The 18832-nt window shown below is 41.1% G+C and overlaps 1 protein-coding gene across 4 annotated transcripts in view; it reads left to right on the top strand.

Annotated features, from left to right (window-relative positions):
* Nucleotides 1–18832, top strand: part of mia3 (MIA SH3 domain ER export factor 3) — a 109015-nt gene that overhangs the window by 81126 nt on the left and 9057 nt on the right. For all 4 annotated transcript variants that reach the window (XM_073056175.1, XM_073056173.1, XM_073056174.1 and 1 more), the window contains exons 15-22: nucleotides 591–702; nucleotides 4119–4171; nucleotides 4255–4345; nucleotides 4726–4864; nucleotides 6632–6733; nucleotides 11062–11122; nucleotides 14779–14814; nucleotides 17567–17634. In XM_073056175.1, the coding sequence (XP_072912276.1) occupies nucleotides 591–702; nucleotides 4119–4171; nucleotides 4255–4345; nucleotides 4726–4864; nucleotides 6632–6733; nucleotides 11062–11122; nucleotides 14779–14814; nucleotides 17567–17634 (662 nt within the window). The remainder of the gene's footprint in view (nucleotides 1–590; nucleotides 703–4118; nucleotides 4172–4254; nucleotides 4346–4725; nucleotides 4865–6631; nucleotides 6734–11061; nucleotides 11123–14778; nucleotides 14815–17566; nucleotides 17635–18832) is intronic.

Here is an 18832-nt window from a genome sequence, read left to right as displayed (position 1 = left end):
AAGTTGTGACATGTGTCATTCCTAAAATGATTGTCTTGCTTGCAAGTTTTTCTATGAGTTGAAAATGGTGTTGGAATGTGCAGTATTTGCTGTTATCTTTGGGTGTTTGAGATTCCATACTAGCCCATTGTGGTCAGCTGCAGAGTTCAGTTCCCTATTTTCTATCATAGTCACATCACCCTATGCTGCTAACTTTAGTCTGGAGCATAACTTCCACAAGCTCTTTCCCACCAACCACCTCTCAACCTACCACACACAACTTCAGACATGTCACTTAATCTGTTTCCCAGACGTAAACACGCCATGATATGAAGTGTTGGGCCAAAATGCTGGGTTACCTATTATAAACAGCATGAAATGCCAGGCATTTTGTCACCTAAGCAGATTGGAAAAATTTTGCGCCATGGGCCATTTTTATAGGATCTGTGCTAAAAATCTGAAAATACATTTACCATAAGATTCCTGTGTTTCAGTAATTTAAAGCAGACTGCTGAAAAACAGTCCCCAGCTCAGCTTTTAGGAATTTCAACCTCTGCAGCAACTTTGTTAAGCTAGTAGTGTAATGTTCCTCATTCTTGACCAATGTCCAGGTGCTGACCGACTGTGTGATGCAGCTTAGGCAACTTGATACAGAGTCTGACAATGAAGATCGTGGATGGGACAAAGAAGTGGATGGTGAAGTGGCTAACGGTGAACTGCCAGGTGAAAATAATGCAATCACTCCAGATCTCTCGGCAAACGGTGGTTTGTTTGCCTTATTTCTGATAAAGGAAGGGGGATGGGAAGATAAGTACTTCTGCAAAAATGTCCCATTAACACAGAATTTGAAAGGTTATGTGTACTTGGGTCTTGGGTTCACTCATTATTTGCTAATGTACCAGAACACAGTTTGTGTTTATATGGCACCTCTAATGTAGTAAAGGATTTCCAAGCTTCTCATGGTGGGAAAAAAAAACTCAGGCCACATCACAATCTTTTAGGGAACTGAAAGTTCACTCAAAGAGTGTGAATTTAGATTTGGAATTGTTGGCTGGGAGTGGAGAAGGGATTTTCCAAAGAACAAGGGTGAGGAAATTGATGGCATAGTGAAGTGTGAGGAAGTCAGAATCACAGAGGAAATGTGGGCTGTCAAGTTGGTGAAAGTTATGGAGATTGGAGAGGGAGCTAAAGTGGCAGTAAAGCTTTGGAGGTATTTTCACACCAGGGTAAATGTGTTAAATCATGACATTACTGAGGCCACTGAAGGTCAGTGTGAATACGAGTTAGAGATAAATAGGGTTTGGTATGTAAAGATGAGAAGCATGGTCACTAAGCTTGACCTCACTCTGGGAGATGAATTGTGCAAATTTTCCACGAGTTCAGACACTGTGTTGGAAGCCCAATGGAATGGGTTGACAGTTGTTGCTCAGAGTGCTGTTTCCATGGTCTGATGTGATGACATAATTATATCAAGTTTTTACCGCACTTTATATTCTGTGTTTGGGGGACAATAAAGGAGTTACAGTTTCCCTTAAACTTAAAACACCACTGCAATTTTATTTATGAAAACCTACAATCTCACAAATGTTCTCAGGTAATTGAAGCATGACTTCTGCAGCAATAAACATAATCTTGTTGATGTACCTGATTACCTGCAGAAGTCTTTTGGAAGTCATGCACTAGGCCCTTCCCAAATTCCCAGATCCTTCTGCATCTTGGAGCTCTACGTTGTTTAACATTTAGATAAGTTTCTTCTGCCAAAATAGACACTTGCACATTTCCCACGTTAAAGTCCTTCTGCTAATCTTCATCCCTTTGTAGCCTATAAGTACTCTTCACAACTCCACAGATTTAGCAACAATACCTTTAGTGCCTTCGCTTATGATTCATGTGACATACTACCTGTTTCATCTTGACGATCTGAAACAAATCCATGTGTACTTGCTGTGTTTCCTGTTAGTCAGCCAGTCTTCCATCTGCACTAATACATTCCTGTGAAATAGCCAGACAAGTTACTGTGAAGTGCAGGAGTGTAGAATAGACTGATGATCAAAGCATGTTTGGAAATATTCCTCACACCTTAGAACATGCACTCAGTGGCCACTTTATTAGGTACAGGAGTGGAAGCCAGCATGGTCTTCTGTTGTAGTCCATCCACTTACTTCAAGGTTCGATCTGTTGTGTGTTCAAAGCTGTTTATCTGCATCCACTGTTATAATGGATGGTTATTTGAGATGCTGTTGCCTTCCTGTCAGCCTGAAACAGTCTGACCATTCTCCTCTGACCTTTCTCATTTTTGCCCACCAAACTGCCACTCACTAGATTATTTTTTTGTTTCTGTTTTTTGCACCATTCTCTGTAAACTCTAGAGACAGTTGTGTGTGAAATTCCCAGGAGATCAACAGTTTTTGAGATGCTCAAACCACCCCATCTGGCACCAAAAAATATTCCACGGTCAGTCACTTAAACATGTTTCTTCCCCATTCTGTTGTTTGGTCTGAACAACAAATGAACATCTTGACCATGTCTGCATGTTTTTATGCATTGAGTTGCTGCCACATGATTAGATATCGATGTTAATGAACAGGTGTACCTAATAAAGTGGCCACTCAGTGTAGAACAGTAAAGCACAGGACAGACCCTTCAGCATACGATGTGGTATTGATTGTCTAGAAAATTACAGGGTATGTGAGCTGAGGCTTCCAATCCTGATAAATATCAGGTTCTTCAGGAAGTGGGTGTATGTAGTATTGATGTGACACGGACACTGCTGTAGATTGAACAACCACGTTTATTCAACACACTTCCACTTTACTTACCTACGTCCTGACATCATACGCACTCTGACGCTACAAATACTCACACAATACATTACCTCCCCGTTCTCAAGATGTTTTATTTTACAACACTGAATTCCCAAAACAATGCCTCTAGGTTTGCCTTTCTTACATTGCAACAACCATGACATAAACTAAAAAAAATCTTAACTTCTTATACTGTATTCTACATTGTATCTTGCAATACTAACAACAGTATATTTTCTTTTACTAACATAGACTAATAAACCTTTTATTTCACACCTTGGAACATGTTTCATCAGCAGTGCTGAGGTTGAGAACTTCAAGTTCAAGATGACCAGTTGTCTGTCCTGGTCCAACCATGTAGATGCCACGGCCATGGAAGCTCGCCAACATGTCTATCTCCCACAGAGGCTGAAGAAATTTGGCACAATCCTGTCCATTCTTAGCAATTTTTATCGATGTATCTCAGAAAGCATTATATCCTGATGTATCTTGGCTTAGTGTGGTGACTGCAGAGTGTGGACACAGCTAGCATATCATGGCTTCCGATACTTCTCACTATCTTAGTAAAGCAGCCAACATGATCAGACCTCACACACCCTGGAGATCCTCTCTTCCCTACTCTCCCATTGCACCGAAGATTAAGAAGCCTAAAAGCCTGTGCCATCAGACAAGGACAAATCCTACCTGGACTGATTTACAAGAAGAGGTTGTGTAGACTAGGACTTTATTCACTGGAATGTAGGAGATTGAAGGGATGTGTAGATCTCACCTTGTAGAGATGTGTAAGATCGAAGATCTTTGTGGGGGCATAGACAGAGTAAAAGCACAGATGCCAAAAACAAGAGGGCTTAGGTTTAAGATCAAAAGCAAGAGATTTAAAAGGGGCAATATTGGCAGCAGCTTCATGCAAAGGACATTTGGAGTGATATGCCACAATCGGAGGTTCGGGTGGGTGTATTAGCAACGTTTAAAAGCCATTTAGATCCGTACCTGGATAGAAAAGATTTGGAGAACTATGGGCCAAATGCTGGCAGATGGGACTAGCTCACTGGACAGCACTGTTGGCATGGACAAATTAGGGCCTGCTTCAGTGTTCTAAACCAATGGCTCCTAATTAATCTAATCTCTCTTCCTTACACATTGACCATATCCCTCCTTTGGGAATAGCATCTAATTTTTAACCCTTCATTCTTCCCTCCACTCCCCTAATAAACCAAGCATCTTGAAATAACTTTAGATTTAATAGAAATAACTGAGGCTGTTTTCTCACAGTAAGCTGTGGTGAAATCAGGCTGATGTACACATTATAATATTTTACGTTTTGCTTTCTTTTAGATAAAAACAAGAAGACAAAGATGAAGATACAACAAATGATGGACGTTTCAAGGGTGAGTTGAAGGGAAAGCAACTGTGTTTGATCGCTGCTATTGATGTACAGGAGTGTCATTGACTCTTGCTTTGTGCTCATCAGGTAAAAACCACATTGAAGATCATTGAAGAGGAAAAAGAGCATTTCCAGGCCAAGCTGACAGATGAAATAAAAGCCAGACATGAACTGGAAGGTAGGATGTGTTTTTGTTTGGTGTGACTAGGTGGAGGTTTAATCGTGTAACCAAAATCAATTAGTTGATAAATTTGACAACATTTTCTTCATTAATGACTTTAGCTCCTCTGTTAACATTACAGAGTGGAGGTTGACTTTCTCTTCCTGTTTCACCTGTCCTGTTTGTAGACGCAGAGCTGCTTGGAGAGAGATTTCTTCACCACTTTATTGTTTGTTGGGTTATCTTGCCATTTTCCTCGACTACTTCTGTAACTCGAGCTTCACGATGATGAGGGAGTTTGAAAACTTGAAGAAAACTGCTAGATATACTACAGCTATGTATACCTGTTTTTTGTCAGGTATATTCTGGCAATTTACTTTCATTTATTTCTTGCGCAGAACAAATTAAACAACTTGAACACAACTTTGCAGCCACCGAGACTGAGAAATCAAGGCTCGAGAATGAATTTAAAACAATGCAACAGAAGTTGGAAATCCTGACTGAGCTCTACCACCAGAAGGAGATGGCTCTGCAGAAGTATGTCAGCAGTGTATTTGAGACCTGAGTACAGATGGTGGTGGTGGGGGGTGGCGGGGAGTGGGAGGAAAGTAGATGGGATCATTTTCATATCACATCACAGGGGTGTTTGATATACTATGATGAATGAACAGTATAGTGGAAAGAAAGTTTAGTTCCAGTGTTGAGGAATGGGATTAAAGTATTTTCCATACTGAAGAATGCCCTCTTTCATGTAAATCCCCACCTCTTACCTAAACCCCCACTCTGCCTCTAGTGATTTGATTGGTGAGGTAAGATTTCCTTATTGTGCTTCTCAACAAAGGGCAGGGGTGCCTTTTTGCTGTGTAATGTTGATGCACGTGACCAACTCCTGACAGCAGTGAAAAGGAGTTGAGTTCTGAAGGAAAATAGAAGCCAAAACTCCTGGCAAGTTGGTGTATTATCTCAATGATTCCAAAGACCTTAAGATATAGGAGCAAAATTAGGCTAATTGGCCCATCAAGTCTGCTCTGCCATTTCATTATGGTTGATCCAATTTTTTTCTCAGCCCCAATCTCCTGCCTTCTCCCCGTATCCCTTCATGCCCTGACCAATCAAGAATCTATCAACCTCTGCCTTAAATATACATAAAGACTTGGCCTTCACAGCGCCTGTGGCAAAGGAATCCACAGATTCATCACTCTCTGGCTAAAGAAATTCCTCCTCATCTCTGTTCTAAAAGGATGCCCCTCTATTCTGAGGCTGGGTCTTAGTCTGTCTCACCATAAGGGAGCATTCTCTCCATGTTCACTCTATGAATAAAGGTCTCTCACCGTTCCATGCAGAACTGTAACTTTTCACCTGAGATTTATTGAGCATTAGCTAGTTCTTTCAGTGTGATAAGGCTCATTGTAATTGCCCTAGCTGAGGGCAAATTTGGTACAGGTTGAGAAATGAATGTGGGGTTGCTCTTGACATTGACCTCAATGCAGCAGCATAGTGTTACTCTTTGTAAGAAGCTGGCTAATTCCTCTTAACTCCATAGTCAGTTGGAACAACCTTACTGTTTTCTCAGAAAGGATGTGTTGTCATTGGAGAGAGTTCACGAGGATGATTCTGGGAATGAAGGGGTTAATATGTGAGGAGTATTTTGCAGTTTTGCGCCTGTACTCACTGGAATCGTGGGGATCGCATTGAAAGCTATCAAATGTTGAAATGACTAGGTAGGTGGATGTGGAGAGGGTGTTTCCTATGGTGGAGGTTTCCAGAACTAGAGGGTACAGCCTTAAAATTGAGGGGTGACTCCTTTAGAACAGAGGTAAGGAGGCATTTTTTTAGCTGGGGATTGGTGAATCTGTGGAATGCTCTGGCACAGACTGCGTTGGAGGCCAAGCTTGTGTGCATATTGAAGGCAGAAGTTGATCGATTCCTGATCGGTCAGGGCATAAAAGAATATGGCGAAGAGGCAGATGTATGGGGTTGAGTGGGATCTGGGATCAGCCATGATAGAATGGCAGAGCAGACTCGATGGAAGAATGGCCTATTTCTGCTCCTATGCCTTATGGTCTTAATGGCTTTGTATGGACGGTGCAAAGAACACCATATTGTGCTTCCTCTAGCAGAGGGCGTAGGAACTCACTGGGGGGTTACTGCCAGTGTCATTCCTGATTAGAATGGGAGATGATACCAGTATTTCCAGCATTTGTTGTCCTAACGTTTCTATCAGTTACTTGTTTTCTGTTTGACTTGTTACTGGGGGCACCTGGTGATTTTCATTAAGTGTTTCTTCCTCTTTTCCTTTTATAGGAAGCTGTCTCAAGAAGAGTGCCAACGTCAGGAAAAGGAGCTGAAGCTTTCTGTGGCTGATGAGAAGGCACTTCAGGCACTAGAGGAGGTGAAAATGTACAAGTGAGTGGCTCTATCACTTTAGTTCATTCATGCTGAGAGTGCATTATATAGACATGATTTAATTTACATGACTGCTTCTTATTTGTGGGGCAATTGCAAAATGAAATTTTTATTAAAGTGTGATTATAGTCAGTGTTGTAACTTGCTAACTTCTCCAAAAATCAGTGTGATAATATCTAAATATCATTGGGTCTTTGGGATATTGATGGGTTTTATTCTGGCTGTAAGACAGTGATATGTGGAATGCAGGGATCTATAACTGGACCTCTTATGTTTGTGATGTATAAAAATAGATGGATAGGTGGGTTAGTAAGTTTGCAGATAATACAGATGAGTCTTCTCCAACCAGCAGCCCTGGATGAACCAAGAGGTTTGCAATCTGCTGAGGGCTAGATCGGTGACATTTAGGACTGGCGATTTAGGAAAGTGCAGAATGTCCAGGTATGATCTCCGGAAAGCCATCTTGCATGCAAATTGGGAATTCCAGATTAAATTTGAATCACAGAAGGATGATTGAATGTCCTCACGTCCTAGAAAGCAAAACCAAGCAACAAAAATGGCAACGAGATTTCACTCAATGCTTTTTTATGTTTGCTTTATATCGAGCATGTAAATACCTTCACAAACACCCACAGCCCCCAGTGAGGCTGATGTGAGAGCATCCTTTAGGAGGGTGAATCCGTGGAAGGCACGTTCTATATAAAGCAAGCATAAAAGGCACTGAACTGGTCTGTAAGTGAAATCTGGTTGCCATTTTTGTTGCTTGGTTTTGCCTTCTAGGACGTGGTGGCATTCAAGCATCCTTCTGTGATTAAAATTTAATTTGGAATTCCCAATTTGCATGCAATTTGCATGCGCACGGTTGATTATTAAGGAGCTGTGCTAATCAATTGGCTGGAGTATTTACAGACATTTTCAACCTCTCACATTGGCAGTCTGAGGTACCCATCTGCTTGAACCAGGCATTAATCATACCGGTACCCATGAAGAATGCAGAAACCTTTCTTGATGACTATCGTCCAGCAGCACTTGAATCCACCATGAGAGGTTGATCATCAAGCATACCAGCTCCTGCCTACAGATAACCTTGATCTGCCCCAACGTGCCTACTGTCACAACAGATTAAAAGCAGATGACATTTCATTGGCTCTTCTCTCTGTTCTGGAACACCCGGACAACGAAGGTGAATACACCTGGACTTTATTGACTATAGGTCAGCATTCAACACTCATCGCCTCCAAGCTCATTACAAAGCTCCAAGACCTGGGCCTTAGTACCTCCTTGTGGAACTGAATTCTCAATTTTATAGGCCCCAGTTAGTACGGATTGGCAAAAACATCTCCACACTCAGCACAGTTACATCGCAGGCTTTGTGCTTATCCCTCTGCCTGCTCTGATCGCTGCATGCTTGTGGTTATGTGCAGTTCCAATGCCGTTGTTATTGGCCGAATTAAAGGTGGTGATGAATGGAAGGGAGATCAAAAATCTGGTTGAATGGTGCCTCAACAACAACATTTCACTCAGCAAAAAGCTGATTATTGATTACAGGAGGAAGCCATAGGTCCATGAGCCAGTCCTCATTAGGGAAACAGAAGTGAATCATTAATATCATCAGAGGATCTGTACTGGATTCAGCATGTAAATGCCATCTCAAAGAAGGCATGACAGCACCTCTACTTTGTTAGAAGTTGGTGTGGATTTGGTATGTCATGAAAAACTTGGACAATTTTCTATAGATGCACATTGGAAAGTATCTTATCTGGTTGCATTACAGCCCGGTATGGAAACACCAATGCCCAGGAACAGAAAAAAGGTTACAGAATGGTAGTCAGTGGTATTCACTGGCAAAGGTCCTCCCCGTAATTGAGTACATTTACATGGAGCACTGCTACACAAAAGGACCATCCAGGCCATCTCTCTACTACCATCGGGTAGGAGGTACAGAAGCCTTTAGTCGCAAACCATCAGGTTCAGGAATTATTACTCTACCATTCTCAGGCTCCTGAACCAGTGTGCATAACTTCGCTGACTCTGGACTGATTCTGTGACCTGCAGTCGCTTTCAAGGATTCTTTACAACTCACGTTCTCAGTTTTATTTATATTTGAACAGTTTGTCATCTTTTGCACATTGGTTGTTTGTCAGTCTTTGTTTATGTATAGTTTTTGTAAAGTTTTATTGTATTTTTTCCTTGTAAATGCCTGCAAGACACAATCTCCTGGTAGTGTATAGTTTCATGTGTATACTTTGATAAACTTATTTTGCAATTTAAAGATGGGTGGCATTGTAGATACTGTTGGCCAAGAAATGACAGATTGAGTTTAATCTGGGCAAGTATGAGGTGTTAAGCCTTGGGAGGTTAAATGTAATGGGGAAGGTATATAGTTAATGATGGGACCCTAACAAAATTAATATATAGAGGCATCTTTTGTAACAAGTCTTTTCGAAGCACCCTGAAAGTGTTCACACGTTGGAGGGTGATAAGGCATATGGCATGCATGCCATTATTGGTCAAGATATTGGGTTTAGGAGTCAGGAAGTTACATTGCAGCTTTATAAAACTCTTGCAAAAGCTGCATTCAATTCTGGTTGCCACTTTTCATAAGGACATGGGGCTTTGGAGAAGGTTCAGAAGACGCTGACTGGATTCGAGGCCATGGTGCAGTAAGAAGAGGACGGACAAAACTAGGGTTATTTTCTCTGAAGTTTATTGACTATAAGAGGCATAGATAGAGTAGGCAGCCAGTATCTCTTTCCCAGAGCTCACATGTCTAACAGCAGAGGACATGCATTTAAGGCGAGGGAGGGAAGTTCGAAGGAGATGTGTCGGGCAAGTTTTTTCACAGAGTGGTGTCTGCCTGGAATGCACTGCAAGGACTGGTGGTGGGGACAGTTACAATAAAGGTGTTTAAGAGGCTCTTAGTCACATAAATATGAGAATGGAAGGATGATGGACTATGTATAAGTAGAAGGGATTAGTGAAATTGGATGTCGTTAGCTTAATTAGCGTGCCACAACATTGAATGCCTGTTCCTGTGCTATGCTGCTCTGTCTCAGTGCGAATTGAGGTGTGACATTGCAGAACTCATAGTGGCTCCTCCAATCTTCTACAACCAAGTCTGGCCTATTTTTTAAAATCATGTCCAACAGATTACACTTTCAGCAGTGCAGTCATTATGTCATTGTGGGTTACGTGCTCATAGAGTCATAGAACACCAGAGCACAGAAGTGGGGCCTTCAGCCCATTTAGTCTGTGTTGAATCATTAACCTAGTCCCATCGACCTGCACCTGGACCATAGCCTCCATACCCTTCTCATCCAAGCACCTATTCAAATTTCTCTTAAACTTTGAAATGACTCTGCATCCATCACTTATGCTGGCAGCTCATTCCACACTCTCACCATCCTCTGAGGGAAGAAGTTTCTCCTCATGTTTCCCTTAAACATTTTATCTTTCACCTTTAACCCTTGACCGCTAGTTCTAGTTTCACCCAACCTCAATGGAAAAAGCCTGCTTGCATTTATCCATTCTAAACATCTCATAGTTTAGTATACCTCTATCAAAACTCTCTTCAATCTTCTACGCTCCAGGGAATAAAGTCCTAACCTATTCAATCTTTCCCCAAAACTCAGGTCCTCCTGTCCCTGCAACATCCTTGTGAATTTTCTCTGTACTCTCAACCTTTTTTACATCTTTCCTTTAGGTAATGACCAAAACTGCACACAATACTCCAAATTAGTCCTCACCAACATCTTATACAATCTCAACATAATGTCCCAACTCCTGTACTTAATACTTTGATTTATGAAGGCCAGTGATACCAGAAGTTTTCTTTGTGCTCAAATCTTTGGTGTGGATCTTGGGGCCCACCACCTTAGAGAGAAGGAACTGCCTTGCACAAGATGGTTTGCTTGTACTTTATGTGATGTTTATACTGTTGGTGTGCACTTTGTTTTGGTGCAGCTTTTTCTGCAGCCCTTGTAGACCTTTGTCGTCGGAATATCTAACCCAAGTGTTTCAAAAGCACAGCACACAGGCTTGGTCTCACAGTCTGTTCATCTGTTGGCTCCTTGTCCTTTAGTTTCTTCGAATAAATCAAGTTCACACATGCAGTCCAATCTACAAAAATATTTTTTAATTGAACTCAACTTTCACTCAGTTTTTAAATTAAAGTTATTTTATGGGGGAACCACTTGTCTTTATTTGCAGCATGGTTATATAAAATATGATCCAAAAGAATCTTCTGTGAATTATCTTTGTTGTAAAGCTGTTCACTTATCTTGTTTTCCTGTGTACTGACCTTACTAATTCTCTTTTAAACTTACTAGACAAAGAATTCAGGAGGTGGAAGAAGAGCTGCAGAAAACTGAGAGATCGTTCAAGAATCAGGTAGGTGGGCAGGGTGCCTGGTTATGTTATGTGGTTACGTGGCTCAGTGATGTGTTGGAGTTTTAAAGTGTTTTACAATAGTTGGTGCTACTGGATGAATAGCATTCACAACAAAAGTGCCAGGCAATTGTGGTTTCCTTCCAGAACAACTCCCAATCTCTGGTACTCCCTGTTAGCATTGCTGAGAACCCTGCATCAACATCCTGAGGGTCACTGTGTGACTGGCTAAAACTGAGCCAGCTGTGACTGGGAAATGTAAAAGTCTTTATTCACACAGCAGCCTCCAGGAGAGAGAGAGTCCTGGAGAATCTCACTCTCCTGACACAATGTTTTATACTTCTTTGACACAAGGATAACAATAAACGATTAACTGCAGTTTCAGTTGCTGCAATCACCTACTTTAACATTTGGAATATAGTCGGTAAAATTTACAGAATTACATATTTACAACGACAGCATATTCCAACAATAAGAACACCTTTGAATATTTAATACCAGGGTCTGCACCAGAAGCCAAGCATCCAAAATATGTCTTTTTAGTTGCAGTGTCTCCATGAATATACAACGAACTAGAAGATTAAGTGACCCTCTGAGATGTTGATGCCCTTCAGGACCATTAACCCCTCAATGAGAACTAGTGCATGTTCTCTTGACACCGCAGTGTTTGTGGTTGTAGATTTCAGCTGTAGTAGTTGCAAGTGGGAATACTTGATGATTCCTTTGGGAGCTGCACACAAAACATCACCCCTCTCTGGTGCATCAAACAGTGTTTGTGAAGTACAACACCAGTTAAGACAAAGCATCCTGCTAGATTGACACTCAGTGCACCATTCTAAAATATTCACTCCCTTCAGTGTACCCAGTACAAAATGCACTGCTGATACCAGTCTAGGACATCTGGCATCTCTGATACTTGTGTTCCTTTCTACCAGCAACTCAGTGCATTAAAGTGTCACCTACTGGTTTTGCTCCAAGTTACTTGCTATGGTGACTTAAAAATACGTTGTGTGTTTATTTTTGGTAGATCTGAACCCTGAAACTATGTATCAGTACTGTGGGAGCATTTCTGCCAGAACTCTAGAGTTCAAGAAGGTGTTCAACATTGCCACCTCAAGGACAGTCAAGAATAGAAAATAAATTTTTATTTTGCCAGTGGCATGCACATCCTGAAAATTGTTTATGGCTTTTGTTGAGGATCCTGTAGAAGTGCGATCAGTTAAACTGTAGGTAGTTTTTTTTTTATTTTTGCAATTGATAGTTTATTGGCAGTGATTAGCCAAGTTGGATTTTGTTTTTTATTTGAAGTCGTGATTTTTTTGTAAGTCGCAATTTTTCACTTTGACAATTAAACTGTTTCTCCATATAACAGTGAAACCGAATGCACCCAACCACATCTGACAATTACTTACATGAGTAAGACAGAAGGGATAATGGCTATTCTTTGCATCCTCACAGTGAGTAGGATGAGAAAACTGGAGAGTGGCAAATGTTATTCCTTTGTCAAAGAAAGGCAGCATGGATAATCCTGGGCATTATAGTTTACTTTTTTGTCACCAAACAATTGATACTGGAGCGTACAATCATCACAGTGATATTTGTTTCTGTGCTTCGTGCTCCCTGAAGTACAAATCAAAGTAAATGTAATAAGAATTTAAATTGTAAATCATAATTAGAAAACAGAAAAGGGAAAGTAAGGTAGTGCAAGTCAGGTCCGGATATTTGGAAGGTACGGCCCAGATCCGGGTCAGGATCCGTTCAGCAGTCTTATCACAGTTGGAAAGAAGCTGTTCCCAAATCTGGCCGTACGAATCTTCATGCTCCTGAACCTTCTCCTGGAGGGAAGAGAGACAAAAAGTGTGTTGGTAAAGTGTGTTGAGTGAGACTTACTTCAGTAGTGGGCAAAATATTGGAGAGGATTCTCAGAGACAGGACTTAGAGAAATTGGAGAAGCATGGACTGATTTAAGGATAGTCAGCACGGCCTTGTGAGGAGCCTGATCGAACTTTTTGAATTAGTGACAAAACAAACTGATGAAGCTGGAGTGGTACATGTGGTGTATATGGATTTTAGTAAGGCATTCGACAAGTTTCCCATGGTAGGCTCATTGAGAAAGTCAGGAGGGATGGGATCCAGGAAAAGCTGGCTGCGTGTATTTGGAATTGGCTTGCCCACAGAGGCAGAGGGTGGTAGGAGATGGAGTGTATTCTGCCTGGAGGTCAGTTACCAGTGGTGTTCAGCAGGGATCTGTTGTGGAACCTCTGCTCTTTGTGATTTGTCTAAATAATTTGGATAAGGAAATGGAAAGGTGAATTAGTAAGTTTGCAAATGACACAAAAGGTTGATGGTGTTGTAGACAGTGTGGAAGGTTGTTGTAGGTTACACAGTGGGACATTGATAAAATGCAGAGCTGGGCTGAAATGTGGCAGATGGAGTTCAGGCTGGAGTGTGTGAAATGATATATTTTGGAAGGTTGAACTTGAGGCAGAGCACAAGATTAATGGCAGGATTCTCGGCTGTGTGAAGGAACAGAGGATCTTGGTATCCACATCCATAGATCAGTGGATAAGAAGGCATATAGTGCATTGGTTTTCACTAGTCATGGGATTGAGTTCAAAAGCTGTGAGGTAATGTTGCAGCTCTATCACTTCTAATTTCCTCATTAAAGGAAAAACGTGGAGGATTTAGTGAGGGTGCCGAGGAGATTCACCAAGATGCTGCCTGTACTAGAAGACATGGCTTCTGAAAATAGGCTGAGCAAGCTTGGCTTCTTCTCTTTAGAGCAAAGGACAATGAGATGACCTGTTAGTGGTGTACAAGAGGCGCAGGTCAAGTGGATAGCCAGAGACCTTTTCCATGGCAGAAATAGCTAATACGAGGGTGCATAATTTTAAGATGATTAGAGGAAAGTATAGGGGAGGGGAAGTGATGTCAGAGTTAAGTCCTTTACACAGAGAGCGGTGGGTGCGTGGAATGTTCTGTCAGGGGTGGTGGTAGCGCAAATACATTAGGGGCATTTAAGAGACTCTTGGATAGGCAAATGGATGATAGAAAAGTGGAGGGCTTTATAGGAGGGAAGGGTTAGATTGATGGAGTAGGTTAAAACATTGGCACACTTTGGGCTGAAGGCCTGTACTGTGCTGTTACATTCTGTGCTCAGTTACTCTGAACCAGTGAGCTGTATAGGTAATGAGCACATTAGAAGCTGTAAACAATAATTAAAAAGAATATTGACCTGTGGGACGCCATTAAGAAGAACCTTCATAGGTTTATGGAAGACAAGTGATACTGTTTATTTGAGGAAAAAGCTATTGACTAGGAATGAGGTTCTTATTTTTTTCCTTTAATTAATTTTTACTCCTTTATCAGAGCTGGAGTTACTGAGCTTGGATTTGTTCATCAGGGATCTTCGAGCAGTGGGTACTGACGGGCTGGACGGTTCTTTTGTAGCCTCTCTGTACACAGCTTACCACCCTAATAAGAGCTCAGAGTACCCAGTGGTGGAGGTGGCTTACTGATTTAGTGTGGTACACTAATAGAAATATATTGGTTAAATATTTTCCCTCTTTCTACACTGAACTCCAAATGGATGCAAATGATGATTTCTGTTTTAGTTTTTGCCCTTGTTGCATTCTTCAAATGAAGGTTTTATTTTTCAGATTGCCGCTCATGAGAAGAAGGCTCATGAAAACTGGGTGAGTTTGATATGTTGTCCTGGTGTCCATTGTTTTGGCGTTGGTTCTTTACCTTTTGGTTACCGTGCCCAGGAAAGGATGATGGTCCTGCAGTGTCATCCTGGCCATGCAGAGGGTTTTCAATGTTAAAAGGCACTCTAAAGTGGATTACCAAGAAGTGACCTTAATTACTGAATTTCATTGAAATCCACCAACCTTTGCCTGATAGCTGATGTTTATTTCCCTTTTGAAGTTTATAATGCAAAGGAAGCATCCTGACCATAACTAGAACAAGTTAAACAAGTATAATTCCACTCCTGCTTTCCTCACATCCCCACTGTTTATAATCTTTGTACTTGTAAAAGGCTTCATTTACAAAAGGCTGGGACTTGACGACCAATGCCAGCTGACCTGAACTGAGAAGGCTCTAGAGAGCTGAGCACTTTGGTGAGTTTAGACTTGCCTAAAGTCAAGAAAGGATTTTAAAAAAGGCAAATCACTTCCCCAGTGGACATTAATGAACTGGGTGTTTTATTTTAATGGCAACCTCTGGTTTCATTCTTATTCTAAGTGTGGCTTCAGTTCCCTATTTATTTCAAATCTCTGCAAAACTTTGTTCTATATTCTCTGTCTGTTCATGACACTTCCTATGTCCCAATTTTATCAGTCACTCAGATGCCTCTCAAACTTGACTGATATTTAGTTTTGGGCTTTTGTTCTCTTATTTTCATTTCACTTTGTGAATGGGTAGTTATACAGGATGAGGAAGGTTTAGAGAGTTGTGGACCAAACCCAGGCAAAATGCGACGAGTTTAGTTAGATGTGTTAGTCAACATTGATGAATGAGGGCGAAAGGTCCTTTTTTTGTATTGTATAAGTATGGCTCTTGTCTTTATTCCTCAGCATCTCAAAAGCTTGTGTGTGTTTTTTTTAATCCCCTCGCCCGCAAAACCATTTGTTCATTTGACCTCTCTGTTTCTGGAGTCATACAGCACGAAAATAGCCTGTTCAGCCCACCTCACCCATACCGACTGGGGTTTCCTATCACAAACCCTATCCCAGGGTTTCTCAGTGCCAGACAGTGGGAAATGATACCTGACAGGGATCACTAATGAAGCTAAAGGCAAGCATTTTGAAATCTTGATATCTTAGCAAGTTAAACAGGTGTATGGAGGAGAAGAAAACCAGGCTGTTCAAATCTGCAGACTAAAGTCAAATAATTATAGCAAAGTGTAGGAGCCCCACTTATTGGCAGAGCAGAGATATCTGGAAATAACTATCCTTGATGTTAAAAATAGTGACAGCAGATGATAAATCTATAAATCACTGTGACATCTGGAAGTACACAACAAATGAAGTCAGCTAGCAGAGTATCTGTATACCGTGTGGAGTATCTAGTAGAGTATCTGTATACCGTGTGGAGTATCTAGCAGAGTATCTGTATACCGTGTGGAGTATCTAGCAGAGTATCTGTATACCATGTGGAGTATCTAGCAGAGTATCTGTATACCATGTGGAGTATCTAGCAGAGTATCTGTATACCGTGTGGAGTATCTAGTAGAGTATCTGTATACCGTGTGGAGTATCTAGTAGAGTATCTGTATACCGTGTGGAGTATCTAGCAGAGTATCGGTATACCGTGTGGAGTATCTAGCAGAGTATCGGTATACCGTGTGGAGTATCTAGCAGAGTATCTGTATACCGTGTGGAGTATCTAGCAGAGTATCTGTATACCGTGTGGAGTATCTAGCAGAGTATCTGTATACTGTGTGGCCTTATTCTCCTGTCTACTTGGATCTGCTGGGTAGACCAGATACAGAGAACCGCTGCTTGTCCGTGGGTGATCATCCGTTTCTCCTATATTGTGCACCTCCCAGTATTTTGGGAGTTTCACAGTGTTATGGAAAATAGGGTCCGGGACCATTTTCCTCCCCCCCCCCCACCCCTTCTCTCAATGACTGGCTAATTGCTCATCTCAGGTCCTCTGTTGTGGAGGCTTCGAAAATTGCTGCAAATGTTGTGCAGCTTTTCACATGATTACTTCTTGCACTATTGTCGTCAAACTCACCATTCAAGCTCTGTGCCAGCATTAAACTCCAGAAGCAAACTCTCTGCCCATTAATTCTGGAAAAGGGAATTGTTCTGACAGGTCAAGTCTCCTTTGGTGCTGATTTCTGGGCTGGGATACGCTGGCTTTATTTCATCTTTATGTGATAGAATCTAGTTATTGACCTTGGTCATTGATTTTGTAAGATGTCTGTGGACGTGATAAGATATTTGATCTCAGAATTAGAGGTAACTGTGATAAGTTGGAAATCGAGTAATGTTGAGGGAAGTTTTCTCAGGTGGATGCTGGGCCACAGCTTTGAGCATATTAATGACAGATAAAACAATAATGTTTTCTTCAAGTTTGTAAGACAAAGGTCATTTGTTAGCTAAATCTTTCATTGGAAAGTGTCAGAATATTATTAAAAATTTGCAGGAAAGGACTGCTGTTCCAACTCCCGTTGAACCTCTGGGTGTTGTTTAGGTTGGGTGTGGCAGCCACTGCCAGCATGCAGATATACTTCATTTCCCACTGTAAGAATGCTGACTGAGGAATTGGTTTACATTACCTCTCTACACAGGATGCTGTAGTTACAGCATTGCATTCTTGCATACCTTGTGTGATGGGGATATAAGAATGTTTAAAGAGAAAATACTTGCTATGCTTATAATTCTTAACATGTCTATTTAGACAAAATAAATAGCAAGATGTACTGTTTCCTCCCAGTTAAGTGCACGTTCAGCTGAGAGAACACTTACCGAAGAGAAGAGAGAGTCTGCAAATTTGAGACAAAAGTAAGTTTCTGTGTTGAATAGTGTCCAGTGCTTTGTTTCAATCTGGATCTATGCGGAGGGTGTTGTATCTGACTTAATCAGGAGATGTCAGTGAACTTCCAACAGACATTTAACGATGGTCTACAGATTAATGCAATTATAAATTATTTTGCGACATTGACTAATAATCGGTTGGAAGTCAGATGAGAACAGAAATAATGATGAAATGGAACAAATAAACACAGAGCCTCAGTGTGAATATTATTTATAAATTATAAATAACAATATTACTGTGTACAGGTTTGCAGCAGACTTTCCACTGTAGGCACAGTGAGTTATGTAGTTCAGAGCAGGAAGTCACAGTAAGACAAAACAGAACAAATTGCTGAAGGAACTCAGTCAAACAGTATCTGGAATTGTGATGCATGGTCCCAGTCCAAGCGTCACCCATTTGTTTTTCCACCACAAATGCTACTTGACCTGTAGAGTTCCTCTAGCCGCTAGTGTCTATAGTAGGGCAAGATGTTATTCTGGGGATGGAGTTTGGTGTCATAATGTGTTGTGGTTATTCAGCTGGGATCAAAGTATTTAGTTCATGGTGTGAGACTTCTAATTATGGAGGAGCAAAGGGTGTCATCTTCTGCTAACCAGTAAAAGCTGGTGCTCAGGGACAGGAATATTTAAAAGACCAAATGTGACGTTAGTTGGAATTCAGAAATGGTTCGACATTTGTCAGTCTCCTTTAGACTGGAGCCATACTCTGATTTCGGATATGGGGGGGTGAAGCATAGATTTACTAGAATAATGCCAAAGCTCGAAAGGGTTAGTCTGAAGATGGTAATGATAAGTAGCCTGTGTTCTCATACAGTTGCATGGTCAAGGGGTGAATTTATTTAATTATTTAAATTAACTATTTAAAATTAAGGCTTGAAAAAAAAACTAGAACACTATACAATAAAGTAGAACGACAGTGTGAATGAATGCTGCTTCCACTGAGAATGTGGACTGAAGGTGTGCTCAGTCGTGAAGTCAGTTTTTCTTACATTGCGTGAAGGGTTGTGGTTGCAAGCATTGATGGATTTTTGTTGGCTGAAACGGCATAAAACCTGTGTAAATTGTAGTAAGATGTATGTAGATGAACAAAATTTACATAACTTAGTAAATTTTGGCTGTTTAAATTTAGTTTGGCTGATAAACTAAATCTAGTTCACGTTGCTTA

The sequence above is a fragment of the Hemitrygon akajei genome, chromosome 9, assembly GCF_048418815.1.
Source record: "Hemitrygon akajei chromosome 9, sHemAka1.3, whole genome shotgun sequence".
Taxonomy (NCBI): Eukaryota; Metazoa; Chordata; class Chondrichthyes; order Myliobatiformes; family Dasyatidae; genus Hemitrygon; species Hemitrygon akajei.
This window is presented reverse-complemented; position numbering and strand designations above follow the sequence as displayed.